This window comes from Phascolarctos cinereus, unplaced genomic scaffold (genome assembly GCF_003287225.1).
Source record: "Phascolarctos cinereus isolate Bilbo 61053 unplaced genomic scaffold, phaCin_HiC Scaffold_7;HRSCAF=346, whole genome shotgun sequence".
Taxonomy (NCBI): Eukaryota; Metazoa; Chordata; class Mammalia; order Diprotodontia; family Phascolarctidae; genus Phascolarctos; species Phascolarctos cinereus.
In genome coordinates, this window is record NW_027556180.1 from 150,966,449 (window position 1) to 150,984,799 (window position 18,351).

The 18,351-nt window shown below is 36.8% G+C and overlaps 1 protein-coding gene across 19 annotated transcripts in view; it reads right to left on the reverse strand.

The window, feature by feature from the left end:
- The window catches only part of DOCK9 (dedicator of cytokinesis 9), a 357,948-nt gene that overhangs the window by 47,979 nt on the left and 291,618 nt on the right, over positions 1 to 18,351 (reverse strand). For 9 of the 19 annotated variants that reach the window (XM_078147288.1, XM_078147287.1, XM_020963987.2 and 6 more), the window contains 4 exons: positions 18,119 to 18,255; positions 8,710 to 8,825; positions 1,855 to 1,992; positions 1,555 to 1,737 (listed from right to left, as the gene is read on the reverse strand). In XM_078147288.1, the coding sequence (XP_078003414.1) occupies positions 1,555 to 1,737; positions 1,855 to 1,992; positions 8,710 to 8,825; positions 18,119 to 18,255 (574 nt within the window). Of the gene's footprint in view, positions 1 to 1,554; positions 1,738 to 1,854; positions 1,993 to 8,709; positions 8,826 to 17,395; positions 17,440 to 18,118; positions 18,256 to 18,351 lie in introns of all 19 variants that reach the window. The other 10 variants (XM_078147294.1, XM_078147291.1, XM_078147290.1 and 7 more) reach the window with 2 other exon arrangements.

Genomic DNA, 18,351 nt, shown 5'->3' on the forward strand with positions numbered 1-18,351 from the left:
TTACAACACAGTACCATGCATTGGAAAGAGCTCCATAAATATGGGTGGAAATTAATAAATGAATAGAAATGGAAAAATTAGAAGGATTTCTATCATTTATATATGGAAAGGAGAAAGGATAATAAACATAGTATCTTTGATGAGGTTGGGATCTCGACCCCAGAAAGGAAAAACTCTGGACTTTCCCACATGGCCAAATCTCTGGCATTTGCTGAGGCTATAATCCCATCAACTGGTCTTTTGTTGTGGCTACACCCAATCTCCCCTCCATTGTCTTACTACCCACCCTATGGCCTCTGGCATTTCCCACCCTCAATCCTAACTAGGCTCCATTGTCCAGGCCCCAGGGGTTCTGTTCACCCCAGTTTACTGGACACCCCCATCCAGATCTCCTTAGGCCCCTCCTCCCTTCACCCCAAACTACTTGGCCACTCTTAGATCCCTCCCACAGGCTTTCCATATGTAAGGTCCATCTTGTCTCCATTAAGATGCTCAGATTCTCATAATCTAGCCACTGCTTACCCATGTTCAGACTCCTTAAGAGTCTGCTCAATATAACAATGTTCTAATAAACCTTGTCTTTGACTGAAAGAAGGCTTGGGTCAAATTCTTCCGGGCAGGACCAGCATGTTGTGATTTTGGGGTCCCAGGACCCCGAACCCCTAAACCGCATCACCTTGAGTGATCAGCAAAAAGAAATTTAGAATTAACAAATCCAAAAACGATGGTAGTATTCTCAATAGCCAAAAGCCAGAAAAATAAAAGTGGGGGACAAGGGAGAAAAGGATGATAACTTGAGACCTCTCTTCCTTCATAATCAGTGTGCTTACTAGAGAAGCTCTTCACTGAAGATGACATCATATCATAGTGCCCTTGATTTAGAAACAGAGTACATGGGTTCAAATCTGGGCTCTACCTATGTGACCTTGAGAAAATTCCTTATTCTCTCTTGGCCTCAGTCTTGCATCTATAAAATGAAGGGGTTAGACACACAGCTTCCAGGCAGATGGGCCGAGTTGACCGAGTGCTGGGCCTGGAGTCAGGAAGAGCTGAGATCAAGTCCTACTTAAACATTTGCTAGCTGTATGACCTTGGACAAGTCACTTCACCTCTCTCTGCCTCAGTTTTCTCAACTGTAAAATGACGACAACAATAGTATCTGCCTTCCAGGGCTGTTGTGAGGGTCAAATGAGATACTATCTCTAAAGTGCTGGCACATAGTAGGTACTTAATAAATACCTATCTCCTTCCTTTTTTTTATATCTAAGACCTTTTTTTAAAATATTAAATGGAATTCCCAAGATCTGAGCTAAGCATTTCAGTCCATTTTACTACATTGTCTCAATATTTAAATTACAATAATAATTTCATGCTAATTTTTGTAGAATTTGGGAAAATAACACATGAGATTTAGCCAAAATGGCATTTTGCCATTACAATGATACATCTTTGGAGCCAGAATATTATCATTTGAAAGAGGAGAGAAATTGATAAATAGGACACTCAAATTATCCAGCTAAAATTTAAGAAATGAAAACAATACATCACACTTACTTGCAGATGTGTCCTCACAAAGGACTTTTTTCCTGTGTAGTCAAAATTATTCCTCATTAGGAAATACAGCAGCTGGGAAGCATCAGTACGAATGGAGCTCAACTTGGAATTACAGTACTTAAGGATCTCATAGCACAACGCAGCACACATGTCTGCCCTTCCTTCATAAAACGTGGAGGGAAACTGTGGGGAAAGGGGAGCCAGTGCTGTAAAAATCAATGCCCAATAAACTGCCCTTGAAATCTCAGATGCAGAAAACAGGATGCATAAGGAATAACTTATCTCCATTAAATGACTCACCTTGTAAATTAATGACCTTAAGGCAGTGAAGACATTTTTCAAAGCTGTCTCAGACTGGTGTTTTTGAAGAAAACACAGGTAAACATCAAAAACCTTTTTCATCAGTGGATTATGTCCATGATCAGCCAGTAGCTGGTTCTTAAAACAGATAGTCATAACAATTAGTAAGACAGACCAGGGATCCCTGAGAATTTTGACAGCATTTCCAAGTAGGGGTGGGTCTCACTTTTACACAATAGCCACATTTTCCAATCAGCTGTGTAGAAATCAAAACTTTTATTTTTTAAAACTAAAAAGAGTTATGTTGTAAGTACCCTGGTTAGGCCCCCTATCCTCATGCCATACAAATAATGTTCCAAGTTTAGTCTCATGATTTTAGATGCATATGTAGAACATAGGTTGTTGGGGTTTTTTGTAAGCAGAGTTTTTTCATGTTATTCAAAAGTCAACCTGTCACAGATTTTAAGATTATTATACTTTATCATTTATTCATATTATTTGTTTATGGTATTACTTATTATACTTTAGTATTATACTTCATTAGTATTTATCTATATTATTCATTATTTATAATATTCATTATACTTTATTACATAGTACTCATTATACTACTTATTATACTTTATCATCATTATTATTATTATTATTATACCTTAAGATTATTATACTTCAAGGCAGATTCCTGAATTATCTTTTGTGAATGAGAGCAGCTGTTACAGAGGTGATAAAGGCAACATGGCTCTTTGTCATTAACAATTAGTAGCTGGAATCACACAGGAAAGTCCCACAACTAATAGTCTCTAATTAAAGACTATGTAAAAAGACTGAAATATACTCTAGGAAACAAACATACTGACAGAGAAGAGAGAGGAACTATGTGCGGCTTCTGAGTTATTTTAATATTCTAAGTGGTACAAATTATTTTTTTTATTAACTTTTATTCTTCTCTTAAAGAAAAAAACTAGAAAGCAAGTCATGATAGAAAGACTGAATGGGAGTTTGGGTAGTTCCAATTAACTTTTAAGATTTCCCCCATGCAAACGATTTCATTAATTCAGTATTTTCTAAGTCTGGCTGGTCAAATAATTGACGTTAGTTGCCTAAAAATGCAGAACAGCAAGAAGCTTATACACATGGACTTTGTCATCTAAATATGAGTATGAAATGGTCTGAGGGCATTTTTAAGTAGGGACAAAATGTATGCTATTTTATATGCACGTTTGCAGAAGCAACTATTGACCATTAGGACTGAACTGTCTACAGGCCCCATAATCCAAAATAAAATTCTAACAAAAGTCTTCCAAAGGATGGCATTCCAAATTCATCTTACGGTTAAGACTAGCCAGGCAATAGATAAACATAGAAGACAGTAAACTATTGAAACTAGCTTTGTTGCAAAGTAAACTGGATGAAGCTATAGTTACAGAAATTCAGAATTAGCATTTATCTGCTCAACTCACAGTGACTGAGTACATAAAACTCAATGAAGCAAAAAAATGTCATAGGATCACAGAACTGAGAGTTCAAAGGAACCTTAGAGAAAATCTAGTCCAACTCCATTTCACGGAGGAAAGTAAGTTAAAACTACTTGGAGAAGGAAATGGCAAAACTACTCCAGTATCTTTGCCAAGAAAATCCCATATGGGGTCAAGAAGAGTCAGACATGACTGAAACAACTGAACTCAATCTGTTCAAGGACGAAGTCAGAGAATCAGTAATCAAACAAATTAATAAATGGGGCCCTTTATAAAACTGAATCAGTTCCTTGAAGGCAAGATTATTTTTACCTTCAGATATGCTATGTATTAATAAGTGCTAAGCTTCATATTTTTTCAATTGATTAATATCAGACTGCTTAAAGGCTCATATTGATAAATAGGCCTCTTTATGGACGCAGGCTTTTCAGGCACTAAAATTAGATGCTAGGAACAGTCCTATTTAAGAAGACATGTTATTACCTAAGCAATTGTCATACATGTTTATTCAGGTTGTTCTGTTTTGAGAATTTACTCTTCTAAGATTCATTTTTAGAAAAGCATCCTTTTGAGCAGCCTGGATGGTACAGTGGATATAGTACCAAACCTGGAGCCAGGAAGATTCATCTTCCTGAGTTCAAATATGACATCAGACACTTACTAGCTGTGTGACCCTGGGCAAGCCACTTCACTCTATTTACCTTAGTTTCTTCATCTGTAAAATAAGCTTGCGAAGGAAATAGCCAACCACTTCCGTATGTATCTTTGCCAAGAAAACCCCAAATGGGGTCATGAAGGGTCAGACAAGGCTCAACAACAATAAAACGCCTTTCAATCACCAAGCAGTGATTTGACCTCACTTAACTGGGCTAACAGAGTCAACTAAGTTAAAAAAAAATCTACCAGTTCAACATTGTTTTTTTTTTAAACCAACTTCCTAGCAACTCACCCTTCAATTAGTTATGTGAGCACCCTTTTCATTCTTATTGCTCTCCGCAATTATATTTGTTTTTACAATACAGTCCACATGTTGTGTTAATTTATCACCCCATAAAGCTGTTTTTAAGAGAAATAAAAAGTAGTTTCACTAGAAGCAGATTATTATTAAAATTATTTTAGGAGCAAAGAGAATGCAGTACTAACTATGTTAAAAAGCAGGTTCACACTGGGACAGCTCAACATACTTTAAAATTTTGTAGGGGGAGGAACTGGACCTGGGTGATTCAGGTAGCAGGAAATTCTAGATGAAGAAACCTCCTTTTACCAATGCAGGCTGGCACTCTCTTTTCAATTTATTGTTAGTCTTAAGAGGTTTATTTAGAGTCTGCATTCTACAGCATTAAGAGGTTAAGTGACTTAACACACTGTCAGGATTCCTCAGAGGTACCTCACTTGAACCCAGATCTTCCTGCTTTTGAAGTCAGCCCTGTATCCTGTTCACCAACTACCCTGCCTCTCTTTACAATTTTATACAGCATTTTATCTATCTATCTATCTATCTATCTATCTATCTATCTATCTATCTATCTATCTATCTATCTATCTATATCTCATATAAAATAATCTATGCATATAGATATATAAGATACCATATGTAAACATACATACAGTATATATTTATAGGAAAGAATTATACAAGGGTTGCACGAGAAATCTGAGCAGCTGAAAAATGGTAATTATGCTAACTAAGAGATCTAAAAAGCACTTCCTTCTAGGATATCAAAACATGGTCCTAGACAAGTTGGTAGTTATAGGCAAGGGGAGTCCTGGCTCTCAAGGTGATTCAATGTATTTTATACTTTGGAAATCAATAAATGCTACAAGTCAGGGCTTGATTTGTTATTTAGTTAATTGTATAGACTTAAGAAAATATAGAGAAAATGGTAATAATGCAGACCAAACTGAAAAGTGAATCCTGTGTGAATCCCTCCTCCCCTTTTTTCATTTGTAGAGGACTGATTGTTAAACATTTATTGGCACATCTCTGGCAGGTGTTACTGAATGAATACCCATCTAACTTAGATGTTGTTGAAGATACTCTCTACTAGAGCTCAAACAGGACTCATATTTGATAATTCTGAACATTTTCTTTTTGTTTTTTAAAATGTACTCATTTTCTAACTTGCTAAAGGCAATACATCAAAAGTGTTCAACTTGGAAAGAGTCATTTATGACAGGATTGCTCTTTATTTATCTGTAGGATCACTTAAGCCACATTCATGGTTTATAACTATCCTTCCCCGATTGACCTTGACCTGTGTGCCCTTTGAGGCCTCCTAGTGAAGATCCCTATTGTTGCTATGTTCTATTAGCAAGAAAATCAAGACCTGGCCACTAATGACTGTTATGGAAAATTTCCCTATGCCCAGGCCACAGAAGATCTCAAAAATCTTCCAATTCTGAATAAGTGCAACGCCCTGACAAAGACATGCCCTCAGTCGTAAACCCTTCTGCATTCAATCCTGCCTCCAAATCTTAGATCCCTAGTCACAGCCTTTAGCATTTCTTTTTTTTTGTAATGTAATGAGGAAGCTAGGACCTCAGTGCAACAGATAGGCTATTAACAGTAGAAGATCACTATCAAGCTTTGTTTTAAGATCACCTAGCCCTGTTTTTTTCCTGGCTAGTAAAACAGTGCAGTACAGAGTGCTGGACTTGGGCCAAGAAGACCTGAGTTCAAATATTGTCTCTAATACCTACCAGCTGCATGACCATGGCTAAGTCACTTAACACATCTGAACCTTGGTTTCCAAACTGGTAAAATGAGGGGAATGGGACCTATGGTAACCCAGTTCATGGGGTTCTTGTGAGACTCAAGTGAGATAATGTATAGCACTTTTTATACCTTAAAACAACATATCAATGTCCTTTGTCATTATACAAGGTGTCCCAAAAATCTTAACTGCAGTGTTAAGCTAGGAAAGCTTTAAGCTTTTAAACCTTAAAGCTGCGCTAAGAATTTTGGGGCACCAATCTGGTGGTAAGAAATCTGAATTCCCAGCTCATATATCCTACATCCTAACCATAATTCAAAAGCTGAAATTCCATTAATATCATCCTTTTAACATAAAACAAACATAATTCTATAAAGGCTATTACTATAACTTCATAATTTATCCCTATCTTAACACAGTTGAAGGGATCAATTCTGAGACTAGAATTTAATATCTCCAAATAGTTGCAGGCAAATTGTGAAGAAGTCTGAGAAATGATTCTGTATTTCTGGTGGGTGTTCCGCAGACCACACCTCTTATTGTTAGGTGCTGTCTTCACTTTACACTATTCACCTTCCTCTTCCTTCTTTCGCTTTGGATCAGCATACTTACTCACAAGCTTTGGGGAGGGAGGGAGGGATGGAGGGAGAGAGAGAGAGAGAAAGTGAGAGAGAGAGAGAGAGAGAGAGAGAGAGAGAGAGAGAGAGAGAGAGAGAGAGAGAGAGAGAGAGAGAGAGAGAGAGAGAGAAGAGAGAGAGAGAGAGAGAGAGAGAGAGAGAGAGAGAGAGAGAGGGGGAGAGAGAGGGGGAGAGAGAGAGAGAGAGAGAGAGAGAGAGAGAGAGAGAGAGAGAGAGAGAGAGAGAGAGAGAGAGAGAGAGAGAGAGAGAGAGAGAGAGAGAAGAGAGAGAGAGAGAAGAGAGAGGAGAGGGGAGAGAAGAGAGAGAGAGAGAGGAGAGAGAGAGAGAGAGAGAGAGAGAGAGAGAGAGAGAGGAGAGAAGAGAACCAAAGGGCTGGGAAGTGATGACTAATGAGTTACTCTGTTGTTTTTCAACTGCTTCTGATTCTTCGTGACCCCATCTGGGGTTTTCTTGGCAAAGATATAGGCGTGGTTGGCCATTTCCTTCTCTAGCTCATTTTACAGATGAGGAAACTGAGGCAGAGTTAAGAGACTCACCCAGGGTCACATAGGAAGTAAGTGTCTGAGGCAAGATTTCAACTCAGGAAGATGAGTCTTCCTGACTATCTGGCACTCTATCTACTATGCTACCTCGCTGCCCTCGTGACAGATGACTGGTCACAGACTAGCTATAGCTATATCGCTGATACCACTTTTATAAACCTTTCCCTATTCCCACTGCCTATGTCTAGGTCAGAGGATCATGAGACCCTGACATTGAGGAGTTGTGGCATAAAAGTGTGGTCAAAGACAATGGACGATTTTGATGAGAATTTTTAACTTAAAAAAAAAAGCCAAATTAAAATAGAGATTGAAACTCAATAGACCAAACACAGCTCTCTTCCTTAGCCTCATGCTAAATACTATTGTGGAGAACATCTATCTTTTATGTCTCCATTTACTCATCTGTGAGGTGGTGTTTAAAATAATGACTTACTTTATTGGGGATAAGAAAGAAGGGACAAATAAGTAATTAAAAACATAAAGGTTTTCAAAGCACTCACAAATATTGCAAGCCACCACATAAACAATCGTCTCCCCCAAATATTTTAATCAACTTAATTTATACTGTAGTCATCTCAGCTCAATCAGAGATCTAGATTTAATCACCATGTGACAAGAACATTGCTATTTGGAAAACAAATAAACTAATAGAGTAATTTGAGTCCACATTAAGGCAAAATGAACTTTTCTTGGACTCTCATTCAAGTACAATTGTTGGCTTCAGCCATCATCGTTTATCATCATTAGTTGCCCTTTTTTACCTTGGAAAAGAAAATAACCACTTAGTAAAAAACGGATGTTAGGTTCTTGAACACAAGAACAAGGTTGAGCAAGAATCTGCTTTTCTTCTCTTCATTATAATACACCATGGTCTCATGATACCAGAAGAACTTAAATATTAATTTTAAAAGCATTTTAGAAGTTTCTTTCCCCTACCTCTAAATATACTTTTTTTTGGTTTCACTTAAAGGCTAATAAAGGTAGACAAATAAAAATGAACACACATTCATTTGTAGGAGTTAATTTAAATGATTTTAAGGGGTTATCCTCAGTTGAAATCTAGACTTTCACTTCATGCAGCGTTTGGATCCATTCAAAAGAACAAAGATATAGGATGACAGAAATGCCTGATGAGGTCATTGAGTTTATCATCCCCTAGGGTGCAGTACTGTGAAGAAACGCTTCCTTTGGTAAATGTTTTGTTCTACTCAAGCTTTAATTACCTCCAGAGGCTGTGTTTCCATCATTTCAAAGCATGTTGTACAGACTAACAAATTAAGCTTTATTATATTTCAGGGAATTCAAGTCATTAAGCTGTAAAATGGTTTCATTAATGGTAGTTATGGATTAACAACTTCCTAGAATGATTTATAACTAACAAAGAAAACTAGCGGTTGGAAGAGTGGAACATCTTCAAGCAAGGTTCAAATCAATGAATGAACTTAAAACATTAAAAACTGATCAGGAAATTCTTGATCAAACAAACCTTAAAGGCCAATGTGAATAACGATAAAGTATCCAGAGCAGTGAGGCAAACTTCAGTGGCAATGTTTGCTTCTAGTAACGACTGGTGAAGAACATCAGCATCAGAGTGGCCGTAGCCTGTATGAATTATAATATGAGCATTACTACATAATGGGTTTGAATTTTGACATAAAGGCTTGTTCTAGGGTACAATGAAAGGACAGTCAACTCTGGATTATTTAGAGGCAAATTATCCAGGACCATTCCTCTGGTTCTTCTCCTGGAATGTCTGATTTCCTGAAGTTTGATTACTGGTTCATCCTCCCCATTCGCCAGCCTTTCCACAGGAAGGAGAACACAAATTTATCCACTTAGCCACTTTAATTTAATGCAAATTTATTGTCTATTATGTGCAAGGCTGCTACATTTTCTGATTTTAAAAAATATTTGGTGGGAGAGGTCACTGAAGCTATTGCTTAAATTAGACTGACAGACATTTATGTAGACTATTGCTGTCCCCAGTTACCGCTGATAATCTAGAGTTGACAGCATTGCTTCCTAGTTGCTGCAAGCCATTTTAAGAACAAGCATGAAAGTCACTTCCAGTGAAAGAAATATTTAAGAAAAGGAAAGAAAAGTGAACTTATGGTTTTTCTAACCTAATTACACAAACATGAATACATAATTTACTCTTCTCTTTATACAATGGTGAAACCAATTTTGTATTAATGTAAGTGTAGTCAATGGGAAATTTGAGAAATTAAACTATGAAATGGCACACATTAGCAAAAGGCTTTAGTGATGAGAAGTTATTGTACTGACCTAGACAGCAAAGAAAGAGCATGTATCCACATTATAGAACTCCATATAATAGTCTTTCTCCAAGGACCTCAAAGAGCACTACAAATGAACAGGCAATTTTCATGATACCCCAGGGAGGTGAATAAGTGGCCCCATTTTATAGATAAGGAAAGTGAGGCACAGAATGCACAAAGAATTCTCATAAGGTTAGTAACAGGATAGAAACAGAGCCTGCATGTCCAAATTCCTTATTCAGTTCACTATGTCCTAGTGCCTCTAGGTTTTATAATTAGAATAAAATCAATCAGTTTAAATAGCATAAAATGAGAAATTATGAATAAAATATAACTCAAGTGAAAGCCAGTTTTACATTGTGATTTAAAGAACCCATTATACAACTTCCTTTTTAAACTTCAGTATGAATTTTAAAATATAAGAACCTAAATGTGTTTTTATTAAATTCTATCTTGTTTTTAAAAAGTGGTTAAATTGCAAAATTTTAGGTTTTGTGCTTCTGTAAAGCAGTATTATCACTGGTGTAACACACTTGCTAGATGTTCATTTTTGGTGAATCAGAATCTTATTTGAGTTTTTCTTGTTTAATAATACATTCTGGCTTTCTTTTTCTTGTGTTTTACAGTAAAACTTCCCTAGAGGATGAATATGAATATATTTTAGGGTTTTGAATAACACTACCTTTGGTTTATGAGAGAAGCCATCACTTCATTCTATGAAAACAGTGTGGTGATGGGGAGAAAGTTAAAGAGAAAAAAATCAAATTGATGTGAAAATGATTTTATATCATGGTCAGGTAACATATACAGTACCTGTTTTTGGACCAACCAAAAATATACTGCAGGTATTAGACTAAAGGGACCTTTTCTTAGGTGCTACAATTTCCCCAAAATAAATTTTAACTTGGATAAGATAGCAACAGGTAATTAATTCATTTCAGTGACTTTGGGTGAGGACTATTCTTTCTCTGGCAGACAGGTGGTACAATGGCTAGAGCTCTGAGCCTGAAGTCAGACAAGCTGAGTGACCTGAATTCAAATTTGGACCCAGTCAAATCACCTCTCTAAACCTCTCTCAGCTTTGGTTTCCCCACCTATTTTGCAAAATTGTTATGTAGATCAATTGAGATATTAGGAAAAAAGTGCTTAGCTCAGTGCCTGGCACATAGCAGGCAATACCTAGATGCTAGCTCTCTACACTCTTATTTTTTCACTATTTGCTAGTGAGCATTAGGTAGGAGACAAATAAATGCACTACAAAGAATGATTTCCCCCATATCCAATCTACCCACACAAACATACAAAATGTTGAGACTCTACCTATAATTCCAATTTAAATTCTGGAAGAATGTAAGTACTGTGGGTCTAGTGGTAAATTACTAAAATATTTATAAATATATGCTATATAAAATAAAGCCATAATGTATATTAATACGTATATATCAATTACTCGTTATTTCTTCAGCTTGAGAACTTCTTCCATTATAGATTGAATTTATCTATAACATTCAGGGCTTATTGACTATACTGGTCTCTAAACTGAAATGAATTGGGGTGATGGTATTGGGTGATTCTGGCAAATGGACTGTTTGCTGACTCTTATTATAATCTTTGCAGATCACAGAGAATTAGGTATGATACTGACCACTGGCCTAAGCATAATCTTCGGTGGCATACATACATACCTTACATACCAAAACCACTGTTTTAAGGTCTCTAGTCTCCTTTGTCTATATGTACATACATACCAATATGTATATGTATGTATGTATTATGCACTACATAATATGCACACACACATACACACACACATATCTTACCTACTTTACTAGAGCATTTAGTCTATGACCAAGACTGCTCTACAGGAACAAAGAAACAGTGGAAACTGGGTATTGTTGCTTCAGTAACAAATTACTGCTATGAGCCAGAGGGTAGGGGCGAAGAAGAAAAAAGCATATACATAAACATCTTTATACATACACAAACTTATATGCATGTATATGTGTGTGTATGCTTTTTTCTAACTTATTTTGAGTCTCCAATTGTCTACTTGACTCCATTCCGTAAGCAGATAGCTAAACGGACCTACATCATTTTTCTTTTCTATAGCTTACTGTCTATATAACCAAGGGGCTTTCCTAATTGTCAGAATATCTGGGAGGGAAAACAAGTACCTAGGACCCTTTTGAAGCTTCCTATATAGCCTTCCCTAAAACTAGAAATTTTTTTTCCTCCAACAGTTCAAAATGCCCGTGATAGACCCTGAAAAGAATTTCAAACAGGAGACATGCTAAATTTGGAGTAGGAGGAATTGGGTACAAATACCAGCTCTGCCACTTGCCACCTTTATAGCCTTTATAGCAAGGAACTTAATCTACCTGGGCCTCAATTTTCTCATCTTTAAAATGATAGGGTTAGAGTGGATGATTTCTTCGGTCCTTTTCTTCACTGAATCTAGAATTTTATTATCTGAAAACATCTTTTAAACAGCATACAGCCACTTACTGAAAGAAGCACCCCCAAACACAAATGTCCCATAAGCAAACTCCAAATAACTTGAACATGTCTTAACTGATGTGCTACTGTCACTGTGACATTGTGACTTAACTTTAACAGTCATATAAAATTCCTCTTTCCTGCCTATTTACTGTTAAAAGCCAGGGAACCATAAATACTTTTTCTTTACACCTAAATGGTTGATAAAGAAAGTCATCGAGAATATGTATTCAAGTTGAAAATAGATATTGACTATTGTCCTTTTTTTCCTCTAACTTGCACATGAAAAAACAAATTTGTGTCAAATGATAAAAAAACATGGTCTCCGGAAGGCTTAAGCAAAGTCATACTCTGAGATAAGAATATTACTTCTACTTGCTGCCTCTGCAGGACACCTAAACTTGATTATTTTCCAGATTAGGAGACTTCTGTATGCAAATGACATAGGATACTGGATATACTATAGAATTAAAAAAGTAAGCTTACAGAAAAACTCATTAGGCATATCTTCCAAAAGCATACTCTTTTTAATGTATTTTTAAAAGACCTAATTGAAATGGATCCTCAAATTGCACAAAATATATATATTTTTTGCATCAATTTGCTAAACCTCTTCTGACATCAATTTTTAAACTCCATCAATCTCAGTCTTAGCTAATTTCTTAAAATGTTTTTTTTTCTGTATTACATAATTTTAAAACACTTGGTTCTTCAGGTCCAAATAATTATATTTATACACAGAGATTGTGCTTATAGGTCTAGATGAAATTCAAACATACTTAATATTATGCCTAGTAAAGAAACATGACATATTTCTATATAGTATACTAATGTTAACATGTGCATTCATTTTGCTCTAAACTGAGTGCAGATTTTTCTTATGGAAAAGGTTTTGAATTCATCCCTCAAGACTCCAATTATGTCATTTGGCATAGATCTATCAACTTAGAGACATCTAGGTGAAAAGGATAGTGTTACTTGGAGTCAAGAAGACCTGAGTTCAGATCCTACCTCAGACACTTACTAGCTGTGTGACCCTGGGCAAGTTACCTAATCTCTCTCAGTTTCCCTCATCTATAAAATGAGTATAATAATAGTTGTCTATCTCACAAGATTGTTGTGAGGATCAAATGAAACAACATAAATAAAGTACTTTGCAAACCTGAAACTACTATCTACATAAATGCTAACTATTATTATTATTAGTTTGTTATTATTAGTAGTATTATCATTTGTTTTCAGTCATGTTCAACTCTTTATGACCCCATCGAGGGTCTTCTTGACAATGATGCTGGAATGATTTGCCATTTCCTTCTCCAGCCCATTTTAAAGATGAGGAAACGTGACTTGCTCAGGGTCACACAGAGGTCACATTTGAACTCAGGTCCTCCTGACTCCAAGGTGGACTAGACCACCTAGCTACCCTGCTATCATTAGTAATTACAGATGCAAATTATAGTAAATATGTTAGTATAACCCACATTGACTTTTTATATGTCCTGGAAATATCTCAAAAGGGAATCATGGCCCTCTCTACAGGCTTATTTGCAGAATTCAAGTATATTGGGTTATGGAGTATACTTACTACCTCTTAATTTTCTCATAAGAAAAAAATGAGTAGTTGGACTAGGTGACCTCCCAGGTCTCTCCCCACTTTAACCTATGATACCTATGATGTACATACTTTTTATTCACATTATTTCTTGCCCAAACGTTGGGGCAAAATAGCATTATCTGCAGGAGTCATCTGCAAATGGAGTAAGTCTAATCTGACTTGTGCATAAATTCATAGTTTTTTGCAGACCTCTGCTGCTACCTGGTGGCCGCTTTAAAGTTTACAGAGGCCTCTCCTAATCCTCAGGCCTCTAGAGGTAGACTGCACACATCCAAGATGGTACACACAGTAAGGGTGTCTCTTTGGTAACAGGAATAATATTTCCCCCTGCCAAATTCATGCTTGGCAAGCCTCTCATGATAGAATAACTAACTCTCCTTGTCTATATCATTTTGGTTGGTCCAATAGAAAGTACTGCATCAGCTGTCAAACAAGTATGGTTTTCCTAGAGAAATATGGTTACGAACCTTTCCAGCACATAATCATGGACAGAGTGCTTCAGGTTTGACATATACCTATATACATGTGTTTATACATGCACATATATATATACATACATACATATATACATGTTATGCTCTTCCTGTTGTTGGCTCAGCTGATTTGGAGATTAAAAACTTAGGGGAAAGTTGCAGCCCCTAGAAAATATCAGAACTAGAAGGTGGAAGATGAACAGCTGAATTTGAAAGGTGGGCACAATTATTTGTAAGAAGTAACAGTTATATCTGAATAAGCAGATGCTAGAGAAAAAAAGGCACTCAGGCTAAGACTAAACAAAACCACCTCTGTATTATTATAGAGCATCAGATAAAGCACTAGTCTACCATCACACTTGGGATGAGTTTTTCTCACTATAAAGAAGATACTACCAAATTTTATATCAATTTACATTAAGAAACAAAATAAATATTCATATTTATAAGCCTGAAATGTTAGTCAATTTGAAAATGATTCTTTCTGTATAGCTTTCACATCAATCATTCAATAGTTGTACACTCCTTTGTCCTCTGAATTTATTGTGATTTCAGGTTGTAAAATATCCAGGCTCAAGGACACTGAGGTACAGTCTTCTGAGAAGCCTTGTAAATTTCTGCCTGAACAAAGTCTCTCTCAGCTCCCTCTTTCACTGTCTCGAAACAGATGCCTGACCTCCCTGCGGCAGGTTAACCTTCTCCTTCAGGAGATTTTCTGAGACTCAGCAATTCAGTCTGAGAAAACCCGACTGATCACTCCTGTAAAATGATCTAACAAGCCAACTATGTGTTAAACAGTGAGTAAAGGCCTGATGGTAGTGATTTTTGAAGAGGAAATGGTGAGTTTACCTCTACCTTCTCCTTAGCTCCCCTGTGGGCAGGTTTAGAGGATGAGGGTACCAATTCTTGGAGTCAGTATAGAGTTCAAGCCCTACCTATGACAGGTAACTAAGAACACCTGAAATGGACTTGACTTTTGGAAGCTCATGACGCTCAGATACGTCCTTCCCCACATTCAAGCACTGGCTACTGGATCGGCTTCTACCTGGAAGAGCTGTTTTATATTTTTGTGGTGTGGTGCCATGTGATTGTTTATGAATGTCCTGTGAGATGTATTACCTATGTTGTTAGATTGTCTGATGTCTTGGGAAGGGGGTGAGGAAGAAAAATTTGGAACTCAAAATCTTTCAAAAAAATGAATATTGAAAATTGTCTTTACAACTGGAAAAAATAAAATGCTATTGAATTTTTTAAAAAATTAATGTTTTGGGCAGCTAGGTGGCACAGCAGATAAGACACCAGCCCTTAAGTCAGGAGGACCTGAGTTCAAATGTGGCCTTAGACCAAACACATGACACTTACTAGCTGTGTAACCCTGGGCAAGTCACTTAACCCCAACTGCTTTAAATATAAAAAAAAGATAAAAAAATTAAAAAATTAATGTTTTGTTTGCCAGGTGGGCCATTTGTATTTTTGTCTTCTGTTTTTCTTAAGCTGTAAAGTCTCAAAGTCACTTTCCTCATCTTATAAATGCATCCCAGAATTCAATAATTTTTTGGAGACGGACCAGATCTGTGATTTCAGTGATATAAGAAATATTTTCTTTCATTTCACAGCACCATGCTTTGTAAATAACAGTCTGAGAGAGTTCCCTAAGGCTCAGAGGTTAAGTCACTTGCCTGGAGTTACACAGTCTATAGGTGTCCTAGGCAGGGCTTAAACCCTATACTGACTCCAAGATCAGCTTTCCCACCATGCCATGCTGTCCCTTCAAGCATTAATTACAAATTATTAAATGAAGGAATTAGTCTGCATGATGTATCTTTGCCTCCTCGCTTCCTTCAGGTCTCAGCTAAAGCCCTTGTCTTCTGCAAGAAAACATTCCCCAGCCCTCCTTAAGGCACCAGCCTCCCTTTGAGGGAATCTCAAATCTATCCTGCATATATTTTGTGTTTATACAAATATACATATGTGTGTGCATGTGTATGTGTGTGTGTGTGTATTTGTTTATGTATATATAATATATATATAATATATATACATATATATTACATATATATGTACATATATATTATATATATGTACATATATATGTGTGTGTGTATATATATATATATATATATGTACATATATATGTGTGTATATATATATATATATATATACAGCGTTGTTTGCATGTTGTCTTCCCTATTCCACTGAGAGCTCCTAGAAAGCAGGAAATGTTTTTGTCTTTTTTTTTGTACTGCTAATGATTAGCACAGTGTCTGGATGAGCTCTTAGGTAGTGCTTGTTAACTTGATTAAATATAACTACCTAGGTGAAGACAGTTTGGCAAGTTTCTATTCTTTGCTAGATTTAATTTCTGTTTTCTAAGTAGGAAAGGAAATACAGAGGCAAGAAACTTTGTGTTATGATTTAAAAAAATAAACTAATAACTTTGTTTTCAGGCCTAAAACTATCCATCTCTAATAGATATTAGAGTATGTGTGTGACAAATTAATACAAATTATTACAGCCTTAAGTCATGGCATTAATAGCCACTCTATGGGAAAGCAGGAGTAACATAAAACATGGATTTTTTATGTTTCTCAATTCATTTTTTGACTGACTGACATAATATTAGTATAGGAGAATTTGAGATTTAGCCTATGACTTCACCAAGGCTCAGGCTGTATTAAAGGCATTTAAATTCTGCTGGAGTACAAGAGTGGGGAGGTTTGTTACTTTCTGTATATCTCCTCCTCCTTACAAAGGGCTGTTTTAAATTTGAGCAATGGTGAATAAACAGAGCTGACAATGTTCTCTTTACTCTTAGCCTGTGTTAAGACGTGAGCATGAAAACCACAGCAAATGGAGTCTCCATCATTGGAAATAAACAAGAACTAGAGAGAATATTTTTCATTAACATGTGAAACGTCTCCTAGTATTGGACCTTAATTGGAGTCATGCTCTCAGAGGAGATGGAGTAACCTGTGGGCCACACCCCTACCATGAATGGTATTGATTACAGATGGCTGTATTAGTCTTGGTCATGCTGGATGGTAGGCAGAGTTTAGGGTTTCGGCTTTGTGAACTCCTAATGTGTCCGAAAAACTTAAATTTCTAGGGACAATATATAAACACCATGTCCCCTTGGCTTATAGATATAAATCAATCAAACTGCAGCCCTCCCCCCATGTACTGGTAGAGTTTCTATTTTGAAGTTAGAAAGCCCCATAGTTAGGAAGGCAAGATGAACAAGAAAAAAAAAAGTTTCTGTGTACAAGTGAAGTGGTCTTAGAAGCCAACTTCAACCTGATTAAATCTTACCATTGTCTACAGAAATTCCAAGCACACTTGATATCTTTCTCACACTGAAAACAGAAAAAGTCACTTCGTTACTGGGCGCTTTTCCACATCTACAGAAACTGATTCATGGGCTTTATGTTCTCATAGCAGTTTTAAGGATTAAAATACACTTTTTTTTCCTCCTGGCAGAAACATCAGAATGTGGAAACATGATCAATTACATGCATGCACTCTGTCAGGGAGGGGAGGAGGAGTAAGAGAAGGTTCCCACCAGATGTTCTCAGCTCCTGCAATCAAAATTGGTCTTTAACAAAGAGTTTAAAAGCACAACACTGAATTCCTCTTTTGGAACACAAATCCAAGTCAGTTGCTATGGCTAAAGATCTCAAACATGGATTTTAAAGACAAGAGAAGCTGATCAAGTCATTTTATAAATCTCTCTCTGTTTTTTAAAAACAGAAGGGGGGAGTGTGTGGCAGGATGTCTGATTCCAGGTGATTTATTGCCATAATCGACCATGTTCCACATTATGTCATTGCCAGGTGCTGACTTCATTACTGCAAAAAAAAAAAAAAGGGCAGGGGAAATTGTGCCATGAGCTCTCTTTCTTTCTTCATCCCGATCTGTTTTGACCTGGAAAGAGAATCAAGTTTGTGACGTGTGCTCTGGTGTGGCCTGGGGCTCTCCCCTCTGATGTGCAGGATGAGATGGTCGGCTGTTACGATGGCATGTCATGGAACTTACTGTGGTTAAATGTGAGAGAGTTATCCAGGCTGCTCAGCTGCTGCAATCTGGCATGCATCATTCCTGTTCTGTTACGGGAAACAGGCAATGTCTGAGACTTTCGATCATGAACTATGGGTCCCAACCCCTCCTGGTTCCTGCAGTATGGGTGAAATGGGACAGAAGCAAAAGTTAGACTTGTTACACCGCAGAGAGGAGAGGGAGCATTAGTGAAGCAGTTATGGCACAAACGG